Below are 21,061 nucleotides of genomic sequence, written 5' to 3' on the forward strand. Positions count from 1 at the left end.
CACTAAATGAGGTCGAGTATGATCACAAACACTTATCTTTCTCGCTCACTGAATGACTGGTAAGCGTGGGTCATCAGATTTTGCTGAATAAATGCTGTGACAATTGTGTTTCTATGGCATTGCGACAAATGTATGTGTTGTACTTCTTACTAGGTATTGTGTTGGCTTTGCTGTGTGTGTTCCTGCAGTCACTGCTCATATTGCGCTTGTATTACACTCTGTGTACAATACATAATACTGAATTGGCTGAATACACTTAATGATACATGGCTAAATAAGGGTATGGATTGTTGGGTTACCAGCAAGTAGGTCAACAATCATTAGATCGACATGACTTAAGGTTGACATGGGTTAGGTCGACAGGGTGATCTGGTTGTTTATGTTGACTGTTGACATTTGGGTGAAAAAAACCCTGTCGACCTAATGACCATGTCGAGCTAACCCATATCAACCTTCCTGCATGTCGACCTAGTGGTGTCGACCTAATGCTTATTGACCTACTTGCTGGTGACCCAATTACCCTATCCCCTAAATAATATGCTTCCTACTGTATGTACCATAAAAATATCTAATAATGTAATATTAGCAATTGAAGATTGTGTACTACGGAAGCCACGGAGACTCCTGAAATTAATTCAATATCTACGAATTTCAATATTATTTAACAGGAATCTTTTTGGGCAGATTCTCTTAAAGTAAGTTTTTGGGCATATTAAATGATGGGTCTAGATTTGTGACTAAGAGATCTATTTATTAAAGCTAAGACTATGCAGAGACAAATATGTTGGCATGACCTGAATGATCAATTCAAGAAATGCCCAAAATGATATCACTATTATTCTCAAATGGGTTTGGGTTCTTGAAAATTACCAAGTTCTGAAAGCTTAGCTTCTTTGGTGCCTGGCCCCGATAGCAGCTAACTCTATCTGGCATCATCTATGAGAAGAGAATCACCAGAGAAAGATTAGTAGATTCCTTCCTGGCAGCCTCCATGATCTCTCCTCCTGGCTGGAAGTAAAATGATACCGCACATGCTCTGCCTTATGTCTGTACATGTGCAGTATCAGAAAAGGCAGTAGAAGGATTCTGTTCGTTGCCACTTTACTGCAAAACCCTGTGCCAGGACTGGCTCCTGATGATGCCACTGTCCTGCCAAGGGTATTATATTTTTTAGATTGACACAAAAGCATTTCTTATTGCCATAGTATGCTGCTATAAGAAATTATATTCTACGTGGCCCACTAGGGTTACCACCTTTGTGTTCAGCGATTCCCGGACAGTCACCCGCCTCTTGACACACCCACAGCCCACCCATTGACCCGCTTTATGGGTTGTTGTTTTTTTTTCATTTGTTTCAAATCTATTCTTGATTTCGCACACGGTAATGCCACATACACGTTGTGTCACATCACACACTGTAATGCCCATTATACATTATGCCACACACCATAATGCCCATTACACATTATGCCATGAGTGGGCAATTTAAAAAGAAAATAGGGACAAAATGGACAGTGCACCAAAAGTTTACGCCATAATGCCTACATAATGCCGCACACTGTGGTGCCCATTACACTGCACACTGTGATGCTTAATACACATTATGCCCCACACTGTGATGCTCATTACACCCCATACTGTGATGCACATTACACCCCACACTGTGATGCTCATTACACCCCACACTGTGATGCTCATTACACCCCACACTGTGATGCTCATTACACCCCACACTGTGATGCTCATTACACCCCACACTGTGATGCTCATTACTCCCCACACTGTGATGCTCATTACTCCCCACACTGTGATGCTCATTACTCCCCACACTGTGATGCTCATTACTCCCCACACTGTGATGCTCATTACTCCCCACACTGTGATGCTCATTACTCCCCACACTGTGATGCTCATTACTCCCCACACTGTGATGCTCATTACTCCCCACACTGTGATGCTCATTGCACCCCACACTGTGATGCTCATTGCACCCCACACTGTGATGCTCATTGCACCCCACACTGTGATGCTCATTGCACCCCACACTGTGATGCTCATTACACCCCACACTGTGATTCCCAAACCGTGATGCCCATTACGCTGCACACTGTGATGCCCATTACACTGCACGCTGTGATGCTTATTACACATTATGCCCCACACCGTGATGCCCATTAGGGGTAAAGAGTGAGGGTTTTCTGTGAAATGAGGGACTGAGAGACAGGGTGTCAGGGAATAAAAGATAAAGGGGGATAAGGGGGAGAGAGAGAAGGAATTAGGGAGACGGGGTGTCAGATCGAGACTGGGAGGAGAAAGGGCAGGCTGTTGCAGGGGTGGCGCAGTCATGCTCACAAGCAAGTGCGAAGTAAGCAGACACTTGTGGCGGGGATCGGCGGGCATGTGCAGGTGAGACAAGGAACTTAAGGAAGGCATGCTGTCACTTGCAGGGAAGGGCAGGCACACACAAGAGGAAGGGTGCAGACTATTACTTATTGGGGGGGTCAGCACTGCGCCACACAAGTTAACTCACCGCGCCGTCCATGACCGTCGCGCGACACCGGCAGTCACGTCACACGTCCGCAGGAGGAGCCGGAGGACATACGAGAAGTGGCACAGAGACTGTGTCCCGCCTCCCTCCTCCTCCCAGCCAGCGCCACTCACTCAGCAATCTTCACATGAATCACATCACACTGAAGGAGGAGTAGTAGGACGGCCCGCCCCGCCGTCACATGGCCGCCCGGCAGCCCGCATCAGTAATAGGCGGTGCCGGCCGGCCGGCCGGGTGGCGGGGGGGATCCCGGACAATGTATAGTCTGGGGCAGCCACCCTTCCGGACTCCAGAAGCCGGTCTCAATTACTGGACTGTCCGGAGTAATCCCGGACGGGTGGTAACCCTATGGCCCACTGCCATCAATTGGAAATAAACCTCACAGTTGTGCCAGAAGCAGCATAACAATAAAAGTGGTCTGTAACCATATGGTGTAATGCTGGGTAGTGGGTACACTAGCCGATTCCTGCTAGCCATACGTTACAACGATTTGAGGTACAAATCCAGGATTTTGATGGCTCGTACGATGCATTGTATGTATTTTTGTGCACACCGTGAAGTGATTTGGTGCGATTATGAGCCAATGTGTGGGACTGTGGGTCGTGGGATGGATCCTAAGATCTTATGTTCTTTCCAGAGTGGGAATCGTGCAGATCGTAAGTACATCGTTAGCACATCGTGTGTCAAAATGCTCCAAATCGTTAGTCTGGGGCTGCCGGGGAGTTGTGAGACAACTCGAATTGGATTCTGGTCATTCTAATGTATGGCCAGCATTAGAGTTTTCCTGCAAAGACTTAAGCCCCATACACACTAGATGAGATTTTAAAAGATATTGGTAAGAAGGGTCCTTCTGAGCAATCATTATTTAAACAAATGTCTAGTGTACACACAATGTTGTTAACGATTTTGGCTGTGAAGCCAAAGACCTGCACTGGTCACTGCCGATATCAATCATGATCTTGACGGTGCTGAAGTGTTGTCATCTAGTGTGTACGGGGCTTAAGTGAGCAGTACTTCTTCCAATCAGTTTCCTGCACAGACCTAGTGAGCGGCCAATCACATTAGTGTGACCAACCCCCCCCCCCCCCATCACCCTTACTGACTGTAGCAGTTTAGCAGAATCCAAAGCCTTTTAATAACCATTATTACACCCCTGGAGCAGAGACAAATTACGGCCTTGTCCCGGGTGTTTAAAAATCCTAGTTTCAGCCCTGCCGTAGAATTCTGCAATATCAGCTATCAGTCAATTTTGGTGGTGGTGCTTGCAGACCTCTGGAAATGCCCTTTATAAAGCCTTATCGATGGGGCCACTGTGACCCACAGGGCCCTAAGTAGCCACTTTGGTTGCCATATAGTAAATCTGCTACTGGTTCTAAGTCCAAATAAATGCAGTGTTGCACTTTTGGTCTGTGGGTTACGTACAGCATGACTACCTTCATTGTGGGCATCATTTCTCTGAGAAAGTTGGTATTTGGATAACAATGTACATCTGTTTGCTGGTTTCCCGCATTACTTGTATTTTCCATGGAAATGCCTTTTGATCTTTCCATGCCTGATTGACCTCATACAGGGTTTGAATCCTTTGTGGTACTGTACAACTGGTCAGTACTTCACAGATTAGCTGAAAGAATCCTCATTCTGAGCAGCCAATGTCATTCACATGTCTGTGGTTGTTCTAAGGTCTCTTTAGTAACAATCCTAATATATAGTGATGGAGAGTGAGGACAGATTTGTCAGGCTGGAATCAATCCTATTTTTGGAATATAATTTCGTTAAAAAGTAGAATGTGGTGGAGTACTTTCTTCTAGCGTATAAAAAAAACAAAATTTCGTATCGCACAGTGTATCTACGGGGTCTGTTTATTAGCTTATCTCTATCGCAGAGGCTGCAGGGTACCACTTGGCTCAGTGAGCATTTTTACATTAACAATCACGGCAAATTACTGTACCAGCTGTTTTATACTATATATATGCTGGATGGAGGGAGAGGAGAATGAGGGTGATGTCTAGAATGGGGTGAGGTATGCAGACTTGAAGAAAGATCTCTTGCCTTCAAGTCTGTTGTTACCAAGTTTGTTTTATCACTGTCTAGTCTACAATTGTAAAGTGCAACAGAAACTGTAAATAAATAAATACATTGGTGGTTAGGGGTAGAGAGTGTCAAAGGTGGGGGTGGAGGAGGAGGAGGGAGAGGTCCTGAAGGAGGGATTGTGAGAAAGTTGTAGCAGAGGTGAAGTGGGCATGTAGGGGAGAATTCCTGCTATAAACTCTTGTCATGTGGAAATAGTTTGTTAGTTTTCATGTTCACCACACTAGCCCAAGTGTCAGTGAACAAACATTTTACAGCATAAAGTTCCATATACTGGGCGATTATGCCCAGCGTGTTTGGACAGAGATGACCGCAGTACATACACACTGAGTGGCTTTCCCCCAGCCCGGCACTGTCCAATGAGGGGTGGACAGCTTTGCATAGAGCAGCACTATTATTTATTTATTTACAGTTTCTCATATAGCGCAGCAGATTCCGTTGCGCTTTACATTATGCAAAGATGTCCACGAAGCCACTCATCTGCTGGTAATACAAGCAGATGAACGGCTTTCCCGGTGATGATGCAGCTCACTCCTCATAGCTGGGACATACACATTGGTCATAGCTGGGACATACACATTGGGTGGCTTTGAGCTGAAAGCCACTCAAACTTGGTGTTTTCGGATTAAGGGGGGGGCTCTGGGGGTCAGTACCCCTTGTCCCCCCTCTCTCTAGAGCTCCCTGTGGTCAACATGTATTTAAAAACTTTTTTTCAGCTAAAGATTTTGTGCATGGGAGTTGGGGTAGTGCTGCAGCTTCACCTATCTGCCAATGTGACCATGATTAATGGTGCTAAGCATCGGGAGCCAAGGCACACTGACTGCACAAGTGTGCAGTGCATTACTGGGAGTTGACCCATCAGACTTTACACAAGAGGTCAGAGGCTGAGAGGCTTGTGCTGAGCTCTGAATGATGGAGCTCGTTACGTGCTTCTCAGGCCCTTGAAAGACAGCAGCAGCCTCGTCATGGGAGGGTTTTTAATCCAAGGCAGCGCTGAGCCTGTGAGGTCTCCTACAGAGTAATGTGCAGAGGGACAAACATAGGCTTTTCATGTGGTGTGTGCATATATATATATATATATATATATATATATATATATATATATATATATATATATGTAGTATGTGTGTATGTAGTATGTGTGTATGTAGTATGTGTGTATGTAGTATGTGTGTATGTAGTATGTGTGTATGTAGTATGTGTGTGTGTGTGTGTGTGTATATATGTATATATATATATATATATATATATATATATATATATATATATATATATATATATATATATATATATATATAATGTGTGTGTATGTGTGTATATATATATATATATATACACACACACATACATATATATACACACACATACAGTATATATACAAACTGATGTCCGGCACTCCTCTTTCTTATAATGTACCTTGCTGGGGTGCCCCCTGGGATTCCCTGGCAGGATCTGTATATGGTGGATAGACAGTGGCACTCCACAGGCTTGTTTTCAGATTTATTATGGCCCGACGGCATTTCGGGGTAAAGCTCCCCCGTTTTCAAGGGCACAGGGTATCCTGTGCCCTTGAAAACGGGGGAGCTTTTCCCCGTCTAAAGTGACCCAGGGGGCTCCCTGTCTAAAGTGACCCAGGCTCCCCTAAGGCTTAATCCACCCCTGGTTTCACTACACACCAGTATTTGTTTTATGCATGCAGTATATATATGTAGTCCGGCGATGGTGCTGCACGAAACCGCGCATCTCTGTTGCCGGGGGGCCATACACATACAGCGGTTTGTACTTCATTTTTAAGCAAACTAGTCAGATCGCTTAGAAAATAGACAAAAGACTCTGTGTAGGCTCTATAAGAGCTAAACATTGCTCAGAGCTATTTATCAACATTCATGCAGACTTACCTACTTTGTAAGTCTCCTCTACAGGAGCAGCCTAGAGCGAAGACACTCTAGGGCACTTTAGGGGGCGGGGTTGAATAGTCCTGTCTTTAGACCCCCACCCCCAACATAAGGAAACCCTGCTGCAATTCACAGGTCCAGGGTGAGGGGAAGAACTAAATGACATGGCATTTAGCCCCACCCCTTCCCGCAGTTCTTAGAGTTGCCACAGCATGACATACAAGAGAGCTGTATACTCTTCTCTTATCTCACTTTTCTATACAGGGATGTGGTCGACTACCCCAAACAGGAGGGTATGCATTTATTTAGCAAGCGCCAGCATATTCCGTAGCACTTTGTAATTGGTAAAAAATGTACATGTTTTTTTCCCCTACTTTGCAAATATTAATAATGCATTGCATTCAGCCATAACCTTAATGTTTATAGAGTGTATTGGGTACTTGTGTAGTTTCATGGCGCCAGTATGGCGCTGTGCGTCTGAGTCCCCTTGCGGGGCTCGCTTCGCTCGCCCACGCTGCGGGCTCGGTGGCTCGCTACGCTCGCCACGCTATTTAAAATCAACTCCATGCCAACATGGATAGTGGGGGTATGAACTATCCATGTTGGCATGGCGTTAAGTTACTTTTTTTAACATAGTTTGTGGCGAGCGTAGAACCCGGAAGTAGCACGGCGCCATGCTGGTGCCGTGAAACTACACAAGTACCGTGTATTGTTCATGCAAAAACAAGGTGCTCAAGTATAGCAATGATGTCAATTACCTACTCGCTCTGGGGTTTTTCTTGTTCACAAATGTAGTATTGAGGTTTCTTAGCAGTTTAGCCTTTACTTGAGATTGCAGCGCCTATGGTACTAGATATGTTATACTGTGTGATAGTGTATCCCTTGCTCACCTGCAGGATGCAAATATGGACCAAAAATAGGTAAAGCCTCCAGTGACAAATGAGCATGGTATGACTTGTGAGCAGGAAATCTCTGCTTACTGTGCAATAGTGATTTGCATTCTGAATATGGCTTGCTTACTTTTTAGTAGAGCTTAGGGTTTAAATAAAGTGTGTCTGCATTAGAAATAAGCTATATGTTGGCCTATGACAACCAAGGTAAACTAATTTAGTAACTGGGAAGATTGTTAAGCTTTGAATATATATATATATATATATATATATATATATATATATATATATATATATATATATATATATATATATATATATATATTATATATATATATATATATATATATATATATATATATATATATATATATATATATATATATATATATATATATATATATATATATATATATATATATATATATATGCAGAGTTTTCATGTGTTCAAGTGACACCATGGCAAAGTTCAACTCTGGTTCTGTTTAACATCCTTTTTTCCCCTCTCCCTTTATTAGTGTACAAGGTGGAAGGGAACCTAACCCACATGTCAGTGGTCTAGGATGGCCAGTGAAGGCTCCAACATCCCTAGCCCTGTGGTGCGTCAGATTGACAAGCAGTTTCTGATCTGCAGCATATGCCTTGATCGATACAAAAATCCCAAAGTACTTCCCTGCCTGCACACATTCTGTGAGAGGTGAGTTGTCTGTTGGCTTATTCTGTATTACAATACTACTGTATCACAATATCTATTTTTGTAGATTCCATTTGAATCAAAATAATAATGTTACGCTCAAAGTAAAAAAGGTGAAGTGTAATCCTGTATTAGCACTTTTTATACCAGCCCTGCAAAACTGGGGTTTTGCACAAGAACGTGCAAAATCCCTAGTTTGCAGGCAGTGTAAACCGTTACATCCCAGGATTTCAACCCGGATTTGAACACAACTTCAACCCGGATCATGGTGCAGTTTACTGTAATTGAAAGCCGGCATTTATAGATGCTGTCCTCTCCCAGAGGAGGCTCAGGCCCCGCCTCCAGTGACATCACCCACCCGGCATTATGGTGGTTCGGGATGCCGGTCTAAAAGGGGTCACACCTATCTTGGTGCTGAGTCTAAAATCCTGGGTGCGACCTAGCTTGCTGCTAAGTGGTATAACTTTAAAGGCCCATACACACTGGGCGACTTTGAGCTGAAAGTCACTCAGAACAGCTTGTTTGAATGGCTTTCAGCTCAAAGCCGCCCAGCGTGTATGGCCCGGCGATGAGCAGTGAGCGCTGCTGCGCGCTCCCGCATCATCGCCGGGAAAGCTGTTCATCTGCTGGTTATACCAGAAGATGAGCGGCTTTCAGGGCGGCTTTGCATAGCTCTGCGCTATGCAACGCCGTCCCCCCCCCCTTCCATCGGCGCCGGGCAGGGGGAAAGCCGCTCAGTGTGTATGCACTGAGCAGCTTTCCCCGCAGTGATGATTGCGATCATCGCTGTCCATACACACTGGGCATAGTCGCCCAGTGTGTACCAGTGTGTATGGACCTTAAGAATATGATAACATAACTTTAGAAATACCATTAAAGCAATGGAAAATGGTCTCATAATTTACAGTAGTGTAGGTCATTGTCCTCACCCGCTAGCTATCGCCTAATCTCTCTTCTCCTGTGCTCCTCCAAACTACTGGAGAGGTTGGTATAAAGCTGTCTCCCCAGCAACCTCTCTGACAACGCTATCCACCATTCTCTTCAGTCTGGCTTTCTCCCACTCCACTGAAACTGCAGTGGTCAATGTCACCAATGATGTGCTTTGAACCAAGTCCAAGGGTCACTTCTCCCTACTTATCCTACTGAACCTTTCTGCTGCCTCAGACACTGTAGGGCAGATTTATTAAGCTGGGTGAAATAATAAAGTGGCTGGTACTTTATCCCCGGCCAATCAGCTCCTAACTCATTTTTAAAACCCAGCCTATAACCCAACAGTTAGAAGCAGATTGGCCGGTGATAATGTACCAGCCCTTTTATGATTTTATCAAGCTTAATACATCTGCACCTGTGTATCATCCTCTCCTCTTCCAGACTTATTGGCATATCTAGCTCTGTTCTGACTTCAACTCTAACCTCACCAACTGCTTCTTCTTGGTGTCTGCCTCTGGCTCTACCTCACCCCCTTCCATCCCTCCTGTTAGGGTCCTGAGTATCTGTGCTAGGCCCCTTCTCTTCTCCCTGTCATTATTCTGAATGAATGCATGTTCATTTCCTATAAGATTTATGTGATAACTTTTTGTCACTTTCTAATTCATTTTTATGACCTTTTACATTGGCCAACATAAAAAAAAAAATATGATGCTCAGTCGTTGCCTCAAATTAAAGTCTTGTGTCTCTGCTATAAAACATCCTGAGCCTATGTAGCTGCCCTAATTCTGGGCCTGTCGCAGTCACCGTCTCCATTTTGTGACATTGCAGGTGTCTGCAGAACTACATTCCAGCTCACAGCCTGACGCTCTCTTGTCCAGTCTGCCGTCAGACCTCAATCCTACCCGAGAAGGGGGTGTCTGCGCTACAGAACAACTTCTTCATCACTAACCTGATGGACGTGCTGCAGAGGAGTCCAGATAATGGCATTGAGGATTCATCCATCCTGGAGACTGTGAATGCTGTCGCTGCTGGAAAACCATTGTCATGCCCTAATCATGATGGAAATGTAAGAAAACATGGATGCATAGAATTGATAATTATTTGAATGCATTATATTTGGTAAATCCTTCTTCTAACATGATAAATTCATGCAAATATTGTGGTGAATATGAATTACATTGTTAAAATTGTTGACAATAGTAATAAGAGTTCCTTATTTAGGTTAGTACATTCGGTGAGTTTGATACATATATATCGGCCTAAATTGCCACTTGCCAGCAGTGTTGATTTTGTAGAACCATGTGTTCCAAGGCGCCCAGGGTCTGTACCTGCGGCCCTGACTTGGCGTGTGTACCTTTTTGTGGCCTGACTGGGAGTGTGTACCTTTTTGTGGCCTGACTGGGCGTCCGTGTTCCCTCTAAGCTGTGCGCGCGCACACAACTCGACGAGCGTGCGCACAGACATTACAACAGAGCGCACAAAGCAGCAGTGGTCCCTTTTTGCAGTTCTGGACTCAATTAATGTGTGTTTCACCCATTAACTACATTGTGTGCTGTGTTTTGAATGTTTAAATGTTTAATATAATTTTGAAGTAAAGTTAACACAAAAGCTGAACGTCATTTTCCTGTTATATATAAGTGACGCACAAAATTTTTAATTTCCTTCCAAAGTTGCACAGCCAAAATCTTTTTCCGCACTCAGCCTTCGTAAAATTAGAGGGAACATTGCTGGGCGTGCGTACCTTTTTGCGGCCTGATTGGGCGTGCGTACCTTTTTGCGGCCTGACTGGGCGTGCGTACCTTTTTGCGGCCTGACTGGGCGTGCGTACCTTTTTGCGGCCTGACTGGGCGTGCGTACCTTTTTGCGGCCTGACTGGGCGTGCGTACCTTTTTGCGGCCTGACTGGGCGTGCGTACCTTTTTGCGGCCTGATTGGGCGTGCGTACCTTTTTGCGGCCTGACTGGGCGTGCGTACCTTTTTGCGGCCTGACTGGGCGTGCGTACCTTTTTGCGGCCTGACTGGGCGTGCGTACCTTTTTGCGGCCTGACTGGGCGTGTGCGTACCTTTTTGCGGCCTGACTGGGCGTGCGTACCTTTTTGCGGCCTGACTGGGCGTGCGTACCTTTTTGCGGCCTGACTGGGCGTGCGTACCTTTTTGCGGCCTGACTGGGCGTGCGTACATTTTTGCGGCCTGACTGGGCGTGCGTACCTTTTTGCGGCCTGACTGGGCGTGCGTACCTTTTTGCGGCCTGACTGTGGGTATGTACCTGCGGCCCTGACTTGGCGTGTGTACATTTTTGTGGCCTGACTGGGCGTCCGTGTTCCCTCTAAGCTGTGCGCGCGCACACAACTCGACGAGCGTGCGCACAGACATTACAACAGAGCGCACAAAGCAGCAGTGGTCCCTTTTTGCAGTTCTGGACTCAATTAATGTGTGTTTCACCCATTAACTACATTGTGTGCTGTGTTTTGAATGTTTAAATGTTTAATATAATTTTGAAGTAAAGTTAACACAAAAGCTGAACGTCATTTTCCTGTTATATATGTGACGCACAAAATTTTTAATTTCCTTCCAAAGTTGCACAGCCAAAATCTTTTTCCGCACTCAGCCTTCGTAAAATTAGAGGGAACATTGCTGGGCGTGCGTACCTTTTTGTGGCCCGACTGGGCGTGTGTACCTTTTTGTGGCCCGACTGGGCGTGCGTACCTTTTTGCGGCCTGACTGGGCGTGCGTACCTTTTTGCGGCCTGACTGGGCGTGCGTACCTTTTTTGTGGCCTGACTGGGCGTGCGCACCTTTTTGCGGCCTGACTGGGCGTGCGTACCTTTTTGCGGCCTGACTGGGCGTGCGTACCTTTTTGCGGCCTGACTGGGCGTGCGTACCTTTTTGCGGCCTGACTGGGCGGGCGTACCTTTTTGCGGCCTGACTGGGCGTGCGTACCTTTTTGCGGCCTGACTGGGCGTGCGTACCTTTTTGCGGCCTGACTGGGCGTGCGTACCTTTTTGCGGCCTGATTGGGCGTGCGTACCTTTTTGCGGCCTGACTGTGGGTATGTACTTGCGGCCCTGACTTGGCGTGTGTACATTTTTGTGGCCTGACTGGGCGTGCGTACCTTTTTGTGGCCTGACTGAACGTGCGTACCTTTTTGTGGCCTGCCTGGGCGTGCGTACCTTTTTGTGGCCTGACTGGGCGTGCATACCTTTTTTCGGCCTGACTGGGCGTGTGTGCCTCTGCGGCCCTGACTGGGCATGTGTACCCCTGCTGCCCTGACTGGGGGTATATGTAATTACGGCACTGACTGGGGGTATATGTAGCTGCGGCACTGACTGTGGGTATGTGTAGTGGGTGTGATAATAATGAGAAATATTTCCCAGAGTGGGAGTGATTCTGTTAGAATGTGCACGCATATCGCAGCCTTGCGAATAAGCCAGAATACCCCCTAAGTCTGTTCCTACAGCTGGTATGTTTTTTGGGATTAGGTACACGCACACTGTATTTTGTGGGGAAAGGGGTTATAATAAACTTGCAGATACGCCAATATTGCGGCAGATGTATTAAGCCTTAACAAGAGATAAATGCAGGGATGATAAAGAGAGATAAACGTCCAGCCTATCACCTGCTAACTGCCATGTTACAGGCTGTGTTTGAAAAAAAGTCAGTAAGGAGCTGATTGGCTGGACATTTATCTCTCTTTATCACCCTTGCATTTATCTCTTGTTAAGGCTTAATACATCTGCCCCAAAGTGTGATATCTGTATCAAACTATCAGAACAAGACAGCGCTACTAGGTTCACATATGATGTTGGTCTGTTATTACATTTTAAAAGGTATACAACCTAACATTGAACCATTTTGCAGTGGCTGACTGCAAGCTATACGGCGAGCAGTGCCGATAGCTCACCATCAGTATTGCTATCAATATCCGTATTCAATGCACTCCCTGTTTCCACCTCGCCTGTAACCTGAGGCGAGGTTAAAAAACTACAAGCGTGGCCATAAAAACAGCAGGACTCACCACAAAATGCAGCAGGCTCACTGCATTTGCGGCGAACCTCTGCATTTAATGGTATCCTTAAACGCTGAGGATTTTCCTCGAACGTTGAATATGGCGAGCGGCAGGATTTTCCTGGAACGTTGAATATGGTGATCGGCCGGCGAGGGGGTTGGGAGGTGAGGATGGCTTAAATAAGCCATCCTCGCCATACAAACAACCCTCGCCGACAGCATAGAATACCCCTGATTGTTGGCTCACATTAAACTGCACACTTAACTCTACAGTAGTTGCGTTAAGTTGTTACATTTTGCATTACATTCTCACTTGTACAGTGTTGGCCTCAATTAGAGGAGCAAATCCATCAAATTGTAATTGCTCCATAAGTACAAATGAGTTGAAATGACATGACTGAGATACCTGACTGACTGGTAACAGTAGATCCAGTTTCTATGAGTGTTATTGTTCTGCAGATTATTACTCTATATGACCTTAATCAGATGCCATTTACATGTAGTCATTGCACTTTCAGAAGGTTATTTTTTTCTGGTTCATTGCTATTGTGTAAAAGGCCTTCACTTATGTACAAGCACTGAGCAGAAGGAAGTGAAAGGAACTGATTAAATAGGATTGTGCCTAATTCCGTTTGCCATGTGTACAATCTTGTTACTTCTACCTACTCAATCCCATTGCCCTCTTTCATGGCTTGTTAAATGCTAATTCCTTAGTGTATCGTGTTTAAAGATTAGTGACCATCACAGGAGCCGTCAGACTTGACTTAGGCTCTCAGTAGTCACATTCAGAGATGCTCTCTAGTAATACACACATCATTCATTGCTTGTTCACTTTCAGGCTGTTGTAAAGACAAGTGACATGTGACCCCCTGGGATTAACTCCAGACATCATCCATCCTATATGCTAAAATTGGGCAAGATTTCCTACTTACTGCTGAGCCGTTACTGCTCCATTTTAATTGATTTTTTTTCTTGCTTTTCTTCTATTATTTATTTGAATTTCCATTTTTTTTATAGTTTATTATAAATGCTGGCTTGTAATTAATGCATACATATGGTGAACTGAACAAACATGTCATGTTTATGCTTGGACTGCCAGTGGCTAATTGTATATTCTGATCTCTGTTCATCTATCTATCTATCTATCTATCTATCTATCTATCTATCTATCTATCTATCTATCTATCTATCTATCTATCTATCTATCTATCTATCTATCTATCTATCTATAGATATCCCATACAGAACAAAACCAGTGATTGCAGCTTTTTATTCCATATGTGAATGTGTATACATGTATTTGTATTACACTGTATATATATCGCACTTTAAACATAACTATAGCTCTCTTGCTGATGACTGTTACATTGCGTTACAACAATAATGAATATTGCGGCACTGGTATTTTTTGTTGTAGGTGATGGAATTCTACTGCAAGTCATGCGAGACTGCAATGTGCCAGGACTGTACAGGCGGGGAACATGCCGAGCACCCCACTGTGCCACTCAAAGATGTGGTGGAGCAACATAAGGCAGCCCTGCAGGTTCAGCTGGATGCTGTTAAGAAGAGGTACCATGATGAATGCTGCTTCCACCGCGTGACTGCTGTTCCATGTAGTTTTATGCACTGTCACTTAATTAATTGGTCATTGTGTCTTGGCACTTTGCCACCTATAAATATGTTCCTTTATCAAAGCCAATACTATTACATATTAGACAACTGCTGCATGGACTTAGCAGCAGGGGTGAGGCGCGCAGCTTACATTATACTATACATTAATTACCACTCGCTCCTCTACGGCAACCTATATATATGTGAAATAATGAATGCAATATACATAGTTGCACAAATGTGGGTACACCGTTTTTTTATTCAATACACACATGACTTAACTAGAGATTTAACAGATCAGTATGTGGGAATCTATGGCCCATTTGTCATATATTCATGGGACTAGGGCAGTGGTTCCCAACCTTTTTTGTCTCCCGTACCCCTTGATTAGGCTTTTCATTTATGAGTACCCCCTCGTGAAATTTTCAGGGGGCGTGGCCTAAAAAGGGGTGTGGCTTAACAGGGGCAAGTCATACTGGCAATGACGAGAAAAAAAAAAGTGCAACCACTTGGCCACAGTATAAGCTCAGCCCATTCTGCGGACAGCATATAAAATAACAGAACCTTGTCAAATCTCTATTACTGAAGCAACAGACATTCCAACGGATCACGTTAGCCTTCCAATAGTGCCAGATACACATATGCCCCCAAAAGTGCCAGATACACATATGCTCCAATGGTGCCAGGTATGCCCGCACAGTGCCAGAAACGGGAATGCCACCACAGTGGCAGGTATTGCAAGAAAGAGTGTGCCTTAGGCGCTGGAGATAACTGATGGCGTAACTTAATACCCAGCAGCCACCACGTAGGAGGATTGCCAACCTCCAAAGATATAGAAACACAAACAGAAATGTGGGGCGCTCTTGGGTATAAGGATGAAAAAAGTTTATTAAACACACATGGTTTAAAAGGTGCACATAGTTAATACACAATAATACATGAAAAACAACCAAAAAATAATAAAATAAAAAATAAAAAATAAATAATAAAAATAGAAATCAAAAAAATAAAAAATGACCAAAGATGATATAAATTAAAAATATATAGGAACTACACAATTGGTAAGTAGCAGCACATCCAACTCAGCATATTCCACCAATGCAATTTCTTCTTTGCCCTTTAATAGGGTCTGACAGGTGGATATATACGAATGTGTTAGGATACAGTTCCTTAATTAGGGCTTAGTTGTCCAGTTATTTTGACTGAAACCATTTGATATAAAGTAGCTAGTGTGCACACTAAGTAAAGTTTGCAGATATAGCTGGCAAAAAAGCGTCAGTAAATGAGAACGATTGGAGGAACAAGGACTTCTGTTTTAAATAGCAGCGTGGTGAAAACAGTGTCCGTCCTGTCCCTTTGCAAGTTCTTACCAGTCGTTGTCTGCTGGTTACTCCACTGACTTTTAGAATGGAAGGATAAATCAGCACCGCAGCGCCCGCTCTCTCTGCTGCTCTCCACTCAGCTTTAAGGATGAATGTTGCCAGTCAGCCGGTGATTTGTGATAGCAATAGCCGCTTCCTCCTGCAGCCTTCTCCGCTTGGAGACTCGCACGGCGCTCTGCCACAGCGTCCGTGGGTGTTGGTATAATTGACGGCTTGGAGGGAGTGTAGACTGTCGGCTCAGCGTCTGGCAGATTTGTAGTGAGGAGAGCGTCCTTCCTTGAAGTTGCTGGAACGCGTTTCGCCGCGCACTGGGCGGCTTTGTCAACCAAGTGTCAGGTATGACCCCATGGTACTGGGTATGTGCCCACAGTGCCAACAATGCCCCTACAGTGCCAGCAACAAGTATACCCCCATAGTGCCAGCAACAAGTATGCCCCACAGTGCCAGGATTGCCCCACAGTGCCAGTAACAAGTATGCCCCACAGTGCCAGCAATGCCCCACAGTGCCAGCAACAAGTATGCCCCACAGTGCCAGCAACAAGTATGCCCCACAGTGCCAGCAATGCCCCACAGTGCCAGCAATGCCCCACAGTGCCAGCAACAAGTATGCCCCACAGTGCCAGCATTGCCCCACAGTGCCAGTAACAAGTATGCCCCACAGTGCCAACAATGCCCCACAGTGCTAGCAATGCCCCACAGTGCCAACAATGCCCCACAGTGCTAGCAATGCCCCACAGTGCCAGCAATGCCCCACAGTGCCAGTAACAAGTATGCCCCACAGTGCCAGCAATGCCCCACAGTGCCAGCAATGCCCCACAGTGCCAGCAATGCCCCACAGTGCCAGCAATGCCCCACAGTGCCAGCAATGCCCCACAGTGCCAGCAATGCCCCACAGTGCCAGTAACAAGTATGCCCCACAGTGCCAACAATGCCCCACAGTGCCAGCAATGCCCCACAGTGCCAGCAATGCCCCACAGTGCCAACAATGCCCCACAGTGCCAACAATGCCCCACAGTGCCAGCAATGCCCCACAGTGCCAACAATGCCCCACAGTGCCAGCAATGCCCCACAGTGCCAGCAATGCCCCACAGTGCTAGCAATGCCCCACAGTGCCAACAATGCCCCACAGTGCTAGCAATGCCCCACAGTGCCAGCAATGCCCCACAGTGCCAGTAACAAGTATGCCCCACAGTGCCAGCAATGCCCCACAGTGCCAGCAATGCCCCACAGTGCCAGCAATGCCCCACAGTGCCAGCAATGCCCCACAGTGCCAGCAATGCCCCACAGTGCCAGCAATGCCCCACAGTGCCAGTAACAAGTATGCCCCACAGTGCCAACAATGCCCCACAGTGCCAGCAATGCCCCACAGTGCCAGCAATGCCCCACAGTGCCAACAATGCCCCACAGTGCCAACAATGCCCCACAGTGCCAGCAATGCCCCACAGTGCCAACAATGCCCCACAGTGCCAGCAATGCCCCACAGTGCCAGCAATGCCCCACAGTGCCAACAATGCCCCTCAGTGTCAGCAATGCCCCTCAGTGCCAGCAATGCCCCTCAGTGCCAGCAATGCCCCACAGTATTTCCCAGCAGCAGCACACTTACCATTGACGCTGCTGCTGCTGGGGAGAGGACAGTCCAGCTGCCGCGCTGCAGTGCTTTTCTCAGGGAAGGAGAGTACACTGCGTATCTCTCCTTCCCTTCAGTGTGACTGGGCTGCCCGTCAATCAAAGTTCGCGGGCCGGCTCCTGATTGGCTGCCGGCCCGCAAGCTCTGATTGATTGGCGGACGGGCGGCCAGTCACAGGGAAGCACACTGAGGGGTAGGAGAGATGCGCAATGCACTCTCCTCCCCTCCAGCGACCTGTCTGGCGGCCGCGGCCGCCATTACAGGCAGGGCTGCGGCGTACCCCCCAGCGTGTGGACGCGTACCCCCAGGGGTACGCGTACCACAGGTTGGGAACCGCTGGACTAGGGTGTGAAAGACCCTTGTATGCACATTTTACACCCGCCCCACCTGCATTGCACATGGTTTTGTCCATTAAAGGAGTTTGATTTTGCAAACCAACTTGAATTAGGCCCAATGTCTATACACCCACAAAGAAAAAGAAGTATTTTGTTGGGTGCACTGAGAATCAAATATTTTTTAATTATTTTTCATAAAATGTAACTTTTATTTTCACTAACGTCCTTGATGGGATACTGGGAATGGTCTTAAGACATTGGGTATTAGAGGGTATCCGCAGGAGACAGGCACATCTATAACTTTGAAGCTGGGTGTACTGGCTCCTCCCCTCTGATTCCCCTCCCAGGAACCAGTTTAGAAAAATGTGCCCTCAGGAGAGGATGCACACTGCTGGAGCTCCAGAGAGTTTGTCTTCAGTTTATTTTCTTTTATTATTTTGGGGTTACTGTGTTGGACTTCACAGTATCCCTGCTTCGTGGGAGTCAGTTGAGGAGGGTTCAGCTGCAGGTCTCTTAAGGTACCGAGCTGTCCCTGCTGCAGGACCACTGTCCTGAGAGGGTGTTTGTACTCACGGGCATTGCGCTGCAGTGATACTCACCCCCAGCATGCCGCACACTCCTGACACAGTCCGAAGACGTCTGTGGTGAGTAGAAACCGGGGTCCCCACAGTGGGGTACCCCGGCTCATTGTGCGGCAAGATGGCGGCGGCGGCAGACGCGGTACCCTGCACAGGGGCTGCGCAGACCCCCTGTCACAAACTGGCTGTGGGTGACAGTCCCTGGGCTACCAGGGCAGATCCCACTATAAAACGCTGTTCAGTGTAAGGGCGCCATTAAAACTGACAGCCAGCGCCAGTATAAAGATCAGTGAAGCCCCTGCGCCATCACAGGGGGGCGGGGCTTCAGCGGAGCGAGGCCAGAGCTCTGAGCGCGCATACACTACTTCCTGCTTCTCCCTGGGCGCCATTACTGTCTCCAGATACACTCCTCAGCGGTGAGGTGTTGGACAGAGGAAATCTGCAGAAAACAGCAAGTGTATTTAGCGCTAAGATCGCTTAATTGATCACACTGTTCTGTGTTTATGCGTGTTACCAACTCCTAAATAGGAGTTCAGGTTGTACAGGGTGTGCTGGTCTCCTCAGTGTAATCTGAGCGCTCCCCCACGTGCTTGTTAAGCTACACACTTCCAGTGATAGAGCTCACACATATATAGCTGCTATACACTGCACATTGAATATAGATATATATTTATTTCATTGTGATTGTGGTGTGTTTGTGGAAGAAAGGTTACTTATTCCTTCAACATGGTGAGGAAGTTAACCTGTCTCATTTGCAGCAGCAAGTTTGTGCCTAAGTCCACCTCACAGATTACTTGTGAGGAATGCATGTCCACTCAAACGAGTGGGGCAGGGGTTCCACCCCAGATCAGTGGTACTCCTCAATCAGACTCACAGGAGCCTGAGTGGGCGGCAGGCATTAAAACCATGCTGCAGGCAGTGTCAACACAATTGACTGCAAATACAATGCAGACCAAACAGGTGCAGCAGGACTTAACAGTTCTAGCCGCACGGGTGGATAATATAAATACCACCACGGGCCAGTCACGTAAGCGTGCTGCGACCGCCATGTTGCCTGATTCAGATGATGATCTGCAGGCGGGTGACGACAGAGATGATAATGTGGACGACGGGGCTCTGATCCCTGATTCACAGTCATCTCTTAGAGGCCCAGAACCTCTTATTACAGCAATAAGAGAAGTATTAGACCTTCCCTTAGCAGACATGCAGGAAGGCGACCCGTTTTTTGGGTCTCAAAGGAAACAGCAAATTGTTTATCCTGAACAAGTTGACCTCGATGAGACGTTTAAGGAGGCTTGGAAACAACCTGAAAAACGTTTCCAACTTTCTAAAAGGTTTAAGTCCAACTTTCCCTTTGATCCCGCCACTAGAGCGGTGTGGGAAGAGCCTCCGGTTGTGGATGCATCAGTGTCCAGACTGTCCAAGAAGGTGGTTCTCCCCGTTCCAGGGGCAGCAACACTAAAGGATAGTACAGACAAAAAACTGGATACTACCCTTAAGTCCATGTACACAGCGAGTGGGGCGTCTCAGAGACCTGTCCTCGCCAGTTGTTGGATGGCAAAGTCCATTTATACATGGGCTTCTCAAATCCAGGAAGGCATGCTGGCCGATATGTCAATGGCGCAGGTCGGAGAAAGACTTCGCCATATCCAGGATACTGCAAAGATCCTGTGTGACACTCAAAAGGAGCTTGGAGCTATAAATGCTCGCTCTTCCGCAATGGCGGTTTCAGGCTGCAGGGCCCTCTGGTTAAGACAGTGGGTAGCTGATCCAGAGTCCAAACGTAGTGTGGAAAGTTTGCCTTTTAAGGGAGAAAAGTTATTTGGTAGCGAACTTGACGACCTTATATCCAAGGCTACAGCCGGCAAGTCGACTTTTCTGCCGACGGCTTCCACTCACGCTAAACGTTCCTTTCAGGGCCATGCGTCCCAGTCCTTTCAGGCTTCTCAGTCCTTTCGGCCTTCCAGGCCCAGGCAGAGGGCGAGAGGCTCCAGCTCGGCCGCCAGAGGGGGCCGTGGCAGGTTCAGGAAGCCCGCCAGCACAGGATCTCAGGATCGTGCCGCTAATGCCTCCGCTTCTAAGCCGGCAGCATGACTCGGGTTCCGACCCTGGAGTCACTTGCGAGGTGGGGGGTCGCCTGTCAGCTTTCAGCCAAGTATGGTCAGTCTCTCACCTGGATTCCTGGGTGAGAGATCTTATTACCAACGGCTACAGGTTGGAAAAACCTCCCCCTCACAGGTTCTTCAAATCAGGTCTGCCGGCCCTACAGGCAGATCGAGTGAACCTGCAGCAGGCAATACAACGCCTACTGACGTCACAGGTTATCACACCTGTCCCATTGGAGGAACAAGGAAGGGGTTACTACTCCAATCTGTTCCTCGTGCCGAAGCCGGACGGCTCGGTACGCCCCATTTTAAATTTAAAGTCTCTAAACCCTTTCTTAAGGGTTTACAAATTCAAGATGGAGTCCCTCCGGGCAGT

General features: G+C 46.7%; 1 protein-coding gene across 4 annotated transcripts in view; it reads left to right on the forward strand.

Annotated features, from left to right (window-relative positions):
- TRIM2 (tripartite motif containing 2) overlaps positions 1-21,061 on the forward strand; it is a 121,450-nt gene that overhangs the window by 66,175 nt on the left and 34,214 nt on the right. For all 4 annotated transcript variants that reach the window (XM_083171860.1, XM_083171866.1, XM_083171851.1 and 1 more), the window contains 3 exons: positions 7,940-8,118; positions 9,874-10,111; positions 14,465-14,616. In XM_083171860.1, coding sequence (XP_083027986.1) covers positions 7,985-8,118; positions 9,874-10,111; positions 14,465-14,616 — 524 coding nt within the window. In that variant the 5' untranslated portion in view covers positions 7,940-7,984. The remainder of the gene's footprint in view (positions 1-7,939; positions 8,119-9,873; positions 10,112-14,464; positions 14,617-21,061) is intronic.

The sequence above is a fragment of the Crinia signifera genome, chromosome 1 (assembly GCF_055691185.1).
Source record: "Crinia signifera chromosome 1, ASM5569118v1, whole genome shotgun sequence".
Lineage (NCBI taxonomy): Eukaryota > Metazoa > Chordata > Amphibia > Anura > Myobatrachidae > Crinia > Crinia signifera.